The sequence below is a fragment of the Myotis brandtii genome, unplaced genomic scaffold (assembly GCF_000412655.1).
Source record: "Myotis brandtii unplaced genomic scaffold, ASM41265v1 scaffold46, whole genome shotgun sequence".
Lineage (NCBI taxonomy): Eukaryota > Metazoa > Chordata > Mammalia > Chiroptera > Vespertilionidae > Myotis > Myotis brandtii.
In genome coordinates, this window is record NW_005367587.1 from 5,244,960 (window position 1) to 5,257,467 (window position 12,508).

General features: G+C 42.3%; 1 protein-coding gene across 1 annotated transcript in view; it reads right to left on the reverse strand.

The window, feature by feature from the left end:
* Positions 1-9,111, reverse strand: part of CD80 (CD80 molecule) — a 59,865-nt gene extending 50,754 nt beyond the window's left edge. The window contains exons 1-2 of the mRNA XM_014546973.1: positions 8,878-9,111; positions 6,119-6,427 (exon numbers count right to left, since the gene is read on the reverse strand). Coding sequence (XP_014402459.1) covers positions 6,119-6,215 — 97 coding nt within the window. The 5' untranslated portion in view covers positions 6,216-6,427; positions 8,878-9,111. The remainder of the gene's footprint in view (positions 1-6,118; positions 6,428-8,877) is intronic.
* Between the last annotated feature and the right edge of the window lie 3,397 nt (positions 9,112-12,508).

Below are 12,508 nucleotides of genomic sequence, written 5' to 3' on the forward strand. Positions count from 1 at the left end.
CGCCCAGAGCTGGTTCACCAGTCGCCACTCCCAGCTCTGTTTTCCAGGCTCCCCAAAAACAATCTTCCCCTACAAGCTCCGCTAGCGACCCCAACTGGGGAATCACATGCACCGGGATCAACAATCAAACTCACTTCTTGTCCTTTTTCATCTGACTTATTTCACTCAGCACAATAATCTCAAGATTCATCCATATTGTCACAAATAGAAATACCTCATTTTTTATGGCTAAGTATTCTATTATACATGTAGTATATCTTTTTAAAAATCGTTATTATTAAGAGTATTACAGATGCCCCCATTTTTCCCCCCACTGTCCCTCTCCTCCCTATTCCACCCCACCTCAGGCCTTCACTACCCTATTGTTTGTGTCCATAGGTAATACATACCAGGTATATGCATATAATATCTTTGGTTAATCTATTGCCAACCCTCCCTCCCCACTTCCCTCTGGGATTTTTCAGTCTGTTCCATGTTTCTATGCCTCTGATTCTATTTTATCCATCAGTTTATTTTGTTCATTAGATTTCTTGTTCATTTATTTTGATTTTCACATTCCATTGTTGATAGATATATATATGTATTGCCATTTTATTGCTAGTGCCAGGTCTTGGGCCTTTTATTGATAGGTTTGGGCATGCTGACACCAGTTGCTGCTTGTTTGAGAGATTTTAGAAAAGTCTGAAGCCTGAGCCAGGACAGGCCATTCATATGGAAAAGTCACTGCAAACAGCTTGGGTGGGGCTGCAAATTGGATGGGGGGGGATCTCAAGGAATCACCAGGGCAGAGCAAACAGTGTGAGCCATGCTGATGGAAACTCAGATATGGCTGCCAGTCAGCTCTGTCATGATGGGGAGGTCCCAGCACAGGAACAATGACCCCTGTGAGCACCCCCAGCTGGGAGAAAGCTGCTACCTAGTTCCTGCCCTGATGCCAGACAATCCAGTTCCTCCCTGTATGCCCCTGGACCCCCCAAAGTCATTGCCTGGTGCTGGAGATCAGAGGAAGTGGGACCATGTAAGTACATGTGCCAGCCTTTTACGAGGAACTATCTGAGACTCCAGCAGCCTTTGTGTCACTCAGTCACAATCCTTGCTGATTTTTACAGCCCGAAGTTACGGGGACTTCTCTTCGCAACTCTGGAACTCTGGGATGAGGGGTCTGGTGTGGGGCTAGGGCCCCTTGCTTCTCACCAGAGGCCTTGGAGATATCCCTCCCAATTAAAAAGCAAACAAACACCACACATGGATGTTGGACAAGTCCATTCCGTGCCTCCACCCCTCCTACTAGTCTTGATGTGCTTTCTTCTTTACTTTTCTAGTTGTAGGACTTCCATTCAACCAGATTTCAGGTGGTTCTGAATGATGTTTTTCTGTATTTTAGTTGTAATTTTGATGTGGTTGTAGGAGGTGGTGAGTGCTGGCATTTATCTAAACAACCATCTTGGTTCTCTCCACATCTTCTTTAACTAATCATCTGTGGAAGTTGTTTCCATGACTTAGCTATCCTATATAATAAAAGCATAGTATGCAAATTGTCCCCTCAACTGGAGTTCTTCCGGGGGTTCGACCAGGTAGCAGGTTGGCTGGGGGAAGGGAGAGAGGCCCTGGCCGACAGCCAGCAGTCACTAGGGACCCTACCAGTGCATGAGTTTTGTGCACTGGGCCTCTAGTTGTAAATAAAGCTCAATGAGCACAAGGGTACATTTATCTTTACCAAAAAAGTGTTTTTAAATTATTTGGATAGATACCCAGAAAAGGGATTGCTGGTCATATGGTAGCTCTTAGTTCTCTTTCTCCTTCCTCCTGGTTCATTTTTAGGCTCCTATCTTTGAGCTTTCTGATTCTCTGTTCCTTCTGGTCTGCTCTATATCCAATGCTTTCTAATGCATTCCTCATCTCATTTATTGAGTTCTTCAACTTCATAATTTCTATTTGGTTCTTTTTTATAATTTTAATTACTTTGGTAAGGTGTTCTTTTTGTTCATTAATTTTATTCCTGAGCTCATCAAATGGCCTTTCTTGTACTTCCATGAGTTTCTTCGTAACTGCAATCTCAAATTCTCTGTTATTTAAATTGCAGTCTTCCATGACTTTGAGTTTAGTTTCTGGGGACTTTGCATTTTCTTTCTGTGCTTCCATGTTACCTTGGTTGCTCATGGTTCTTCATGTTTCTAGGTCTGTGCATTCAAGGAAGGGAATGCTTTTCTTGTTTAGATACTGTTTTGCTCTTAATTGAGTAGGTTGCTAGGTAGGTTACTTTCTTTTGTTTTCCAGTAGGTGGTGCTATAGCACAAATTTTTGTTTTCTCTTACCCATGACATTGCTTAAATTGAGGAAAATGCCACAGAACCACTGGAGTGGTGGGTTTCTCTTCTGTGACCTGCTAATTTTGGTTAAGGTGAACACCGTAATGAAGAACCAATTTTGTTAGCTTCCATCACTGCCTTCTCATTATTAATGGCAGCTGACCCCACTGTGTTTTTGGAGTTGTCTTCACTACCTCTACCAGGGTCTGTGGTGAAGGGTGGGGCAAGGGAGGCAAGTTCATGATTTCACAACTCTGCCTTCTTGTCAGCAATGGCTGCCGGCCTGTTGTGCTGTTTAAGCATCCCAGCCACCTCTACTGGATTCTGCTGCAATGGGAGAAGGGAGGGACACAGCCTCTGCTCCTCTTATGCTCCAGGCTGTTGTGTGAGGGCTGCGGCCTGACTTATCACCACTACTGTGCTCGCTGGAGCTATGGTGGGTGCCGAACCGTGTTCTTTAGTCCCTGTCCTCCCTCCCCTACTCATTCCAATAAACCCACCTTCAGATGTGTGGATCTCTCAGGAAGACTTTGTGTGTTGAGCAAGGGATCCTTTGTTGAGTTATAGTTGTTTGACTTGTCAATTTAAGGAGAGAAACAAAGAAGCCTTCTCACTCTGCCATGATGCTGATGTTGGTGAAAATGAGCTAATTTCAATGATGGTTCTTAAGAAATTTTTGTCCACTGAGAAGTGTAAGCATTTCTAAAGGTCAGTGACTTACTATGTGAGGCCCCCTTACAAGATGCCTATGTTGAGGCAGAACCAGACTGAAAAGAGGAACCAAAAATCTTCTGAGCATTTTGGAATTTCCACCGGGACAGCTTCTATACTTAGGCCCCTGTGCTAGAAACGGCATTTTAACAAGGCCCCAGGTAATTGGTATGCAAAATGAAAGTGTGAGCAGCATTGGATAGACCATGTCACCCCCCTGCTCAAAACCCTTCCATGGCTTCCTGGTGCCCTCCAAGTAACATTCAGATTCCTGACTGTGGCCATCAAGCCCTTATGGAGCCTGGTCTCTATCCCCACAGGTCCCCACCCCTTCAGTTTCTCGGTCTTTGGTTTCTCTTTCTGTTTTTTTCTATTTTCTCCCCAGTTCACTCTCACCACTCTCTCTTCTGGCAAGGAAAGACAGCGTTTGTTAGTCAGACCTTCAATTGAATGATTATTTGATTAATTTTCATTTTCTTCATTTTCATTTTCATTAATGATCATAAATTCCATGAAAGCAAAAGCCATGTCAATTTTGCTCATCATTTGTCCCCAAGACCGAGAAAAGGGTCTGTGCGTAGGAGATGCTGTGTTTGTTGAATTAATAAATGGTTAAATAAAGGAATGAACGCATGTGTCAGATTCATGCTTACTTTTGTGCTTTTGTCCATACTGTTGCCCCACATAGAATTCTCGCACCATCACCTATCTCCCACCTGCCCAATTGCCCCAGCCCACCCTGGTCTGCTTGATCTTGGGCTCTTACAGTCAGAACCAGGTACTTCACTGCTCTTCACTTGTTGTGACTTTGTTTGCTCATGGGTTCATTTGTGACTCAGAACAGCAACAGTAAAATCTGGATGTAACTACAAAACAGTGATTTTGTGATTAACCAGTGTGCCACAAGAATTCTTAAAACATGCAATACTAAATAGTCAGTACTATTTAGCCAGGGGCACTGACCTCTTTTCCCTTAGATTGTCAAATAAAACAATGACAACAGACAACACAACAATAGTCTGGTGTTCGAGAATCAAAATTATTAAACTCGTAAGTCAAGGCCCCACTGTACTATTTAGTCAGGGGCACTGACCTCTTTTCCCTTAGATTGTCAAATAAAACAATGACAACAGACAACACAACAATAGTCTGGTGTGAATGAATCAAAATTACACCTGTTTTTTGGTCAGATTGGCAACAAATACAATACATATTTTGGTGTGCCACAGAATGTTAACATAATTAATTTATGTGTGCCATGAGATGAAAATAGAACAAGGTGCTTTCCTAAATGTTTTTCTTTAGCTCGAAGATTGTCTTCCTTTTGCCTATGATGAATTTTCTGGCATAATTGCTAAAGCCTTGGTTTTCATTTTAATGTGTGTGGCGGTTTTTTTTGCTGCTATAATTTTTAATATACATTTTTAATTTTATTAAATTTATTGTTAATGATCTTTTTATATTATCTTTTTTATTGTTTCTCTCTCTGTGTCACACACACACACACACACACACACACACATACCCCTAGGAAGCCTGTACTAATTTCCTTCTAAATATTTTGAAACTTATTTAGACTCTCTAAGACTCTAATTTGGGAGTGCTTTCCCACCTTCCCAGAAGAAAATTGTAACTGTTGAAAATATAACTATGAAATATATACAAAATAGTCAAGTAATCTGTGTCCCCTAACTTCTCTTCCCTTCCCTTTCTTTCTCTCCCTCCCAACTTAGACATTCTGGGCAACACCACAGTGAGACAGGTTTAAGTAAGAGCTCTTAACACAAGGACTTCTGATATTCGGCTCTTTGTAGACTGGCAAACTGTGGTAGCCAAAGCCTTCTTTTTATTTTGGGGAAACCAGATACTATACTGCTCAGCAGAAAGCAAATCTTTTGCTTTGATTTTAAAAATAAAGTCGGGGCCTGGCGGACATGTCTCAATGGCTAGGTGTAGACCTGAGTCAGGTCACGGTTCGATTCCTGCTTGGGGCGAATGCCTGGGTTACGGGCTTGATTCCTGGTGTGGAGCATGGAGGAGGCAGCCCATTAATGACTCTCTCTTGTCATTGATGTTTCTGTCTCTCTCTCTCTCTCTTATTCTTTGAAATCAATAAAAATATATATATTTTTTAAAAAGTTGGGCCTGGCCAGTGTGGCTCACTGGTTGAGAATCAAAGCAGGTCAAAGGTACATGCCCTTGACCGGAATCGAACCTGGGACTGTTGAGTCCGCAGGCGAACGCTCTATCCACTGAGCCAAACCGGTTAGGGCTTTTGCTTTGATTTTACAAATAAAGTCGGGCCCGGCGGACATGTCTCAATGGCTAGGTGTAGACCTATGAGTCAGGTCATGGTTCGATTCCTGCTTGGGGCGAATGCCTGGGTTACGGGCTTGATTCCTGGTGTGGAGCATGGAGGAGGCAGCCCATTAATGACTCTCTCTTGTCATTGATGTTTCTGTCTCTCTCTCTCTCTCTTATTCTTTGAAATCAATAAAAATATATATATTTTTTAAAAAGTTGGGCCTGGCCAGTGTGGCTCACTGGTTGAGAATCAAAGCAGGTCATGGTTTGATTCCAGGTCAGGGCACATGCCTGCTCTATCCCCAGTGGGGAGCCTGCAAGAGGAAGCTGATTGATGTTTGTCTCTCATCGTTTCTATCTCTCTATCCCTCTTCCTTCCTCTCTCTAAAATAAATATAAATAAATAAATAGATAGATAAATAGAAAAAATAGAGTTTGAGCCATCCTATTGCTAAGATGAGTCCCACCCTTCTGAATAGTCCCCTAAATCTAGCACCTAAGATGAAACAAAAACCTCCAGAAGATAAAATATTTTTTGCAGAACACACATGAAATACCTATGTAGTAAGTTAAAAATAACTAAAAAAATAATTTTATTCTAAATCTGATACCACTTAATGTCAGATGCCAATGTGCACAAAGGGCATCAACACCTAAAGCATAAAAATACACATTAAGTGAAAACTTTAACGTTAGGAAGATTATGCACCTCAACTGCTTTCTTTCCCTCTTCAAATGAGAAAGATCGCCATTTCTCTAAGCCCTGAAACAATGAACGCAGTCAAGATGCTTACCTGAAGAGAAGTAAAAAAGACCAGCCAGCACCAAAGACTGAAAGAGCTTGAGGTACGAGCGCCTGGAGGGTAGTGTTCTCCACTTTGTTTGACCCATGGCTTCTGTTCCTTACAATGAAAAAATGAAAGCAAACAATTTTGCACCAAGCGAGAACTGGGCACCTTCCAAGCGAGTCCCAGGCTTGTGCAGAAGAAATTCAGTTGCCTCACACAGAGGACTCAATTGCAAAACACACTGAGGAGAGGCTGATGATGTACCCAGGTCTTTAAAATCCCGAATATAAAAGATTGTGGATTTATTCTGACGCCCTGAAAAAGAAGAAAATAAAAGTCACCCAGGAAGGAAGGTCAGTCCACTGTGGCTTGTAAAACTCTCTAGTTGCCTGCCTAAAATAATTTGGGGATCCTAAACTGAGCCTGCCTGATCCCCTAACCGCCTTTGCCTCGGCCCCTGCGCCCAGGACCCAGGCTTTCCTCTTTCGGGTGGCTTTGCCCGGGCAGGCAACCGGGACCCCGGGTGGCTTTGCCCGGGCAGTTACTCGGAACCCCGGGTGGCTTTGCCCGGGCAGGCACCCGGGGATCCTGGGCGGCACCCCCTGGGTCCTGGCTTTGTCAGGAAGGATGTCCGGTATGACATCTGGTCTAATAAACATATTACCATTTTATTAGTATAGATTGTGGTGACATTGGCTTGTGAAACCATACAAGTTTCAAGTGTACAACTCAATAAAACATCATCTGCACAGGTCACTACATAATACTACAAGGATCAGTACAACAGAGGATATAATCCTTGTATACCGATATGCACCCAACATAGGAGCATATAAATATATAAAGAAATTCTTGGTGAACATTAAAGAAGAGATTCATAGCAATACAGTCGTAGTAGGGGGTTTGAACACCCCACTGACATCAGTGAATAGATCTTCCAGACATAAAATAAGGCAAATGACATGCTAGATTTGGTAGATTTACTTGATATTTATAGAATATTTCACCCCAAAGAAGCAGAATATATGTTCTTCTCAAGTGCACATGGAATAGTCTCAAAGACAGATCACATGTTAGGACACAAAGTAAGTCTTAATAAACTCAAGAAGATTGAAATTATATTAAGCATCTTCTCTGGCCACAATGGTATAAAGCTAGAAATTACAATAAAAAGAACACCCTAAAAACATTCATACACATGGAGACTAAATAACATGTTATTAAACCATGAATGTATTAACAATGAGATCAAAGAAGAAATAAAAAGTTACCTGGAAACAAATGAAAAGGAACAGACAACAACCCCAAATCTATGGGGCACAGTGAAAGCAGTCCTAGGAGGGAAGTTCTTAGCACTACAGGCCTATCTCAAAAGGCAAGAAAAGCCCTGGCCAGAGTGCCTCAACGGTTAGAGCATCAGCCTGCTCACCTGATGCTTGCAGGTTCCAATCCCTGCCCCCACTGGGGTACATGTGCGAGGCAACCAATTGATGTGTCACATAGATGTTTCTCTCCCCTTTCACCCCACCCTTGCACTCTCTCTAGAATCAATGGAAAAAATATCCTCACTCCTCAGGTGAGGATTTTTTTAAAAAGTAAGAAAAATCTCAAACAATCTAAACCTACTACACCTAAAAGAACTAGAAAAATAACAACAAAGTCCAGAGTAAGTAGAAGGAAGGAAATAATAAAGACCAGAGCGGAAGTAAATAAATGATACAGAGATTAACCAGATTCATCAAGAAAAAGAAGGGAGGACCCAAATAAATAAAATCAGAAACAAAAGAGGAGAAATAACAACTTACACACCAGAAATACAAAGGATTGTAAGAAAATAATATGAACAACTATATGCCAACAAATTGGACAACCTGTGCAAAATGGATAAATTCCTAGAAACATACAATCTTTCAAAACCGAATCAGGAAGAATCAGAAAACCTGAATACAGTACACTGATTACAACTAATGAAATTGAAGCAGTAAAAAAAAATTTCCAGCAAACAAATGTCCTAGACCACAGATGAATTTTATCAAACATTCAAAGAAGAATTAACACCTATCCTTCTCATTCTATTCCAAAAAATTTAAGAGGCAGGAAAATTTCTAAGCTCATTTCACAGGGCCAGCATTATTCTAATTCCAAAACCAGATAAAGACACTATAAGAAAAGAAAATTATAGGTCAATATCTCTAATGAACATAGATGCTAAAATCCTCAAAAAAATATTAGCAAACAGATCCAGCAATACAACTAAAAGATCATACTACATGTTCAAGTAGGATTCATTCTGGGAATACAAGGTTGGTACAATATTCGCAAATCAATAAACATGATACATCACATAAACAAAATAAAGGTTAAAAATCACATGATTATATCAATAGATGCAGAAAAAGCATTTGATAAAATCCAGTACCTACTTATGATAAAAACTCTCAGTAAAGTGGGAATAGTGGGATGATACCTCAACATTAAAAAGGATATAAATGACAAGCCCATAGCCGACATCATACTCAATGGGCAAAAAGTAAAAGCGTTTCCCTTAAGATCAGAACAAGACAGGATTGCTGGCCTTCACCACTCTTATTCAACATAGTACTGAAAACGACTTCCTTCTTAACATATTAACATAGAAAAACAAGTGTCTCAATTCTTAAATACCTCTTCGCAAAAAATAAATCAACAGAAAATCTATTAATAAAAGGGGAAGAGAAAAGACATAACAAGCTATCCCATATTAAGATAATAGTAAATTTACTTACGCTGAAGAACAATTTCTCTTTTTCTCTTGTGTTGAAAATTAAAGTAGGAGGACCCACTTCTGAGATGTTCTCGTTTGGGTAGCTTGAAATGCTGTCAAATTGCTCAGTTGTACTTTAAGTTCTATGTCACAGAGGCGGCATTCCCCTTCCAACTTCCTCTTACTCGAGTTTTCCATCAGGCATAATTAAATAAAAGCACAAGGTATGGTTATGATGATATGATTTGAGGAAGCTCCCGAGCTCAGTCAGTTTCTTAGACTGATGGGTGGGGCCAACCACACACTGTCCTAAGAGAGCAGCGGGTAGCGTGGGGGAGGGAAGAAAGTGGTTGGAGGGTTGACTTTTGGCAGTAGATGCTTGTGAGCTTTATGGGCTGCCTGCTTCTGTTCTAATCCCAAGTTTTGTTTTAGCACCTAGAGTTATCCCTCCCTAGTCTCAGTCATGCCACTGAAGGAATGGGCCATCATATGTAGTGGACATCTTTTGGAGAGTACTCAGCTCATAAGGCCACTCTTGATTGCATGCTCACCTCTCCATCCCACCCTCTTCACAGCGTGGGCTCCTGGCAGCCATGGTGGACAGTGTCTCCCTAACCACGGCTGAATGCACCTCAGGGGAGCACAATGACAGAACCAAGGCATGGGGTGAAGAGGATTTAGCCCAGGGGTGGGCAAACTTTTTGACTCGAGGGCCACAATGGGTTCTTAAACTGGACCGAGGGCCGGAACAAAAGCATGGATGGAGTGTTTGTGTGAACTAATATAAATTCAAAGTAAACATCATTACATAAAAGGGTACGGTCTTTTTTTTTTTTTTTTTTAGTTTTTTTTATTGCAAACGGGTCGGATCCGGCCCGAGGGCCGTAGTTTGCCCACGGCTGATTTAGCTTCTCATCCATCCCATTTCCAACCAATCCCATTGCCAGCCAGCTTGCTGTGGTTATGTCCTCTGTAGAGTTCCGGAACATTCTGTGGGTAAACGGGCGGCCCGTGCTAATCCAGCTGACCTGTTTCGCACAGGTAGAACCTGACAGCAGCGCCTGCCTGGGCCGGCACCTTTGACTGCTGTTGGCCCTGAGCTTCTCTGTTGCTTTGGCTTGGACCTTTGGAAGTTTTGCACTCAAGTGTGTGCAGTCTGAAAATATGGGAGGAGTTAATGCCTATGGGGCCAGTCTTAACCAAATGGGGCTAGAAGGTGATGGATAACTGCTTTCCCCTTTGTCACCCAGGTGGAGAGTGCCAAGGTACATGGTCAAAACTCACTGAACAACACACCAAATGAGTGCATTTCATTACATGTAAATTGTATCTCAAAAAAATTTTTATTTTATTTTTAAAAAGCTCTCAGGCCAAGTCTAGGTCATTACAGCCAGAAAAAATAGGCATAGCAAATAAAAAATTTGAGTAGGTATACAAAATATATTAATGATAATAGAAAAAATAAAATGGAATAACATTGCTGAGTCACTTAAAAAGAGTCAGGAGACAATTAAGGAAATGAGGCCCATGGAGTTTGGTGCCTCAGTTCTCAGAGCCACTGATATGTTGCTAAACCTGCTGCTAAACTCAGCTCCAGGCTGAGCCATAAACATCCTGGAACCACTGTTACATGGACATAAGTGGACTCTACCTCTTTGGAGTTTTGAAACCCCCTAGTTTGCATATTGGACTAATCAATCCCTGTTAACCTCGCCAGAAATCCTTCATTTGCATGAAAAAATTACATTTTGTGGTTTTTGCCTTAATCTGGACTAATCAATCCCTGTTAACCTCGCCAGAATGCATGAAAAAATTACATTTTGTGGTTTTTGCCTTAATGAACCCTGCTTTTCTTTGATCACTGTGGCATAGTTTGGGCTGCTCCTTCATAGGCTGCGGGAATTGCACCAGTGTTAGATGGGTGGGGTCAGACTGCCCCTGGGTTCAGCATCCTCCATACTTGAGTCTGGCTAGGAAAGAATTCAGAGCCAAGACTCCATATTTATTTATAAAATCACAGAGGTAGAAGTAGTAATTTGTAGATGAAATGGGCTTAGGAAACAAGTTACAGAGGTAGAGGAAGGGCCCTGGGAGCTTGGGAGTAAGGAAGGTAATGGTAATGCCTGGGGGAGGGAACGGGGAGATGGGAGGAGGAAGGGAGAGCATGCTGGGTCCTCTGAACTAAGGGTCTTAAGGGTGGAGATTTTAGGGGAGATCTGAGAGGATGATCTCAATAGAATATTCAGCAATTTTCCGGGTGTGCCCTCTGAGGGTCTAGGTCTCCTCTGATTGATTGGTTGGTGCCTGGGCAGGGGGTCATTATTCAATGCAGCTGGTCCTGAGGTCAGCCATGGGGATCTCCTCTCTGGTTTTGTTGCTTTTCTAGGCCTTGAGCTCAAATACAACTGAGGCCTAGAGCTTGTCTCTAGGAAGGGAAGGTTAGGGGGTCCAGCAGGACCATTGATTTGCTAGGGGAGGAAAGGTCCCCCTGGGGGTGAAGTCCCACCCTCCAATTGTCCCTTGGTACGAACCTGGGGCTTTCTGCCCTGGTGACCTCTGTACCTGGCCCATAGTCCTTGCTCTGTTACTGTGTCTAACTGCCTGCCACAGATTTTTTTTTTCCAGATGGGTAGAGATACTTTTATAAAACGATAATAACCACATTTCGGATACAATTTTAAATTTGATTTTACTTGAATTTCACTAAAGAGAAAGACAAGTTGATGGAATTGCTGAATTCATACAAATATTTCCTCTAGACAAGAGGCACTTCCCCTAAAATATCCCTTCAAGACTAAAAAAAAAAGAAACGGTGAGAACATTAAAGGTTGCAGTCATGATTATTCTCTCCAAGGACAAATTTTCATTTTTGTGTGTCTAGATTGACTTCTTGCTGTGAAAGATGAGTGCGTTGGCCCAGCCACACTGGCGTGAACACGCAGTTCTGAAAACATTGAAGCCCTCTGTACCAGTTGGTAAATACCAGCCACTGCTCTCCCCAGGGCTCGCCCTCTCTCCTGGCTGCCCCCCCCCGCCCCCCACCAGGACCAACCCCGACCCCCATCTCCTACAGGGGAAAGGAACTCGGGTCGTCTCCCAGCCTCTTCTACACGCACCACTTCGCCCCAAGCAGCTTCGTTCCCATCAATTTTATATAATGGCCGCAGGTAAGGCTTTGTTTGCAGAAAATATTCAGTGTGAAAACCATTTGAAAACCCCTGCTCAAGGTCCGCACTCAGGCCCTTGCAAGTCTGCAGTCTGGAATTTCCGAGAATGGACCTGCCACAGATTTTTGTCTCCTTTTGCTCAAATAAATGCTCTGTTCTTTATTCTAGCCTGAACCTCTTCTTGGTACACATATATGTTGATCCTTTTTTTTTTTAAACTGGCACATTCAGTTATTTAGACAAAAGTACTCTTAGTATTTCTGTGCTTTTATTAACTAGCAGGATGAAAAAGTAATATTCAGCTGCCAAATAAATGACAACAGTTAAAATTAATCCTAGCAACCACCCTAGGGAGTACTAACTATTCTTGTCCGCTTTCATGGGCGAGGGGCCCAGGAAGTTGAAAAGGGCCCTTTTTCTAAATATTTGGCTACATAGCCCGGCAGGAAGAGGCCTCGGCCCGGGGCCCACGTGAGTCACCGACGG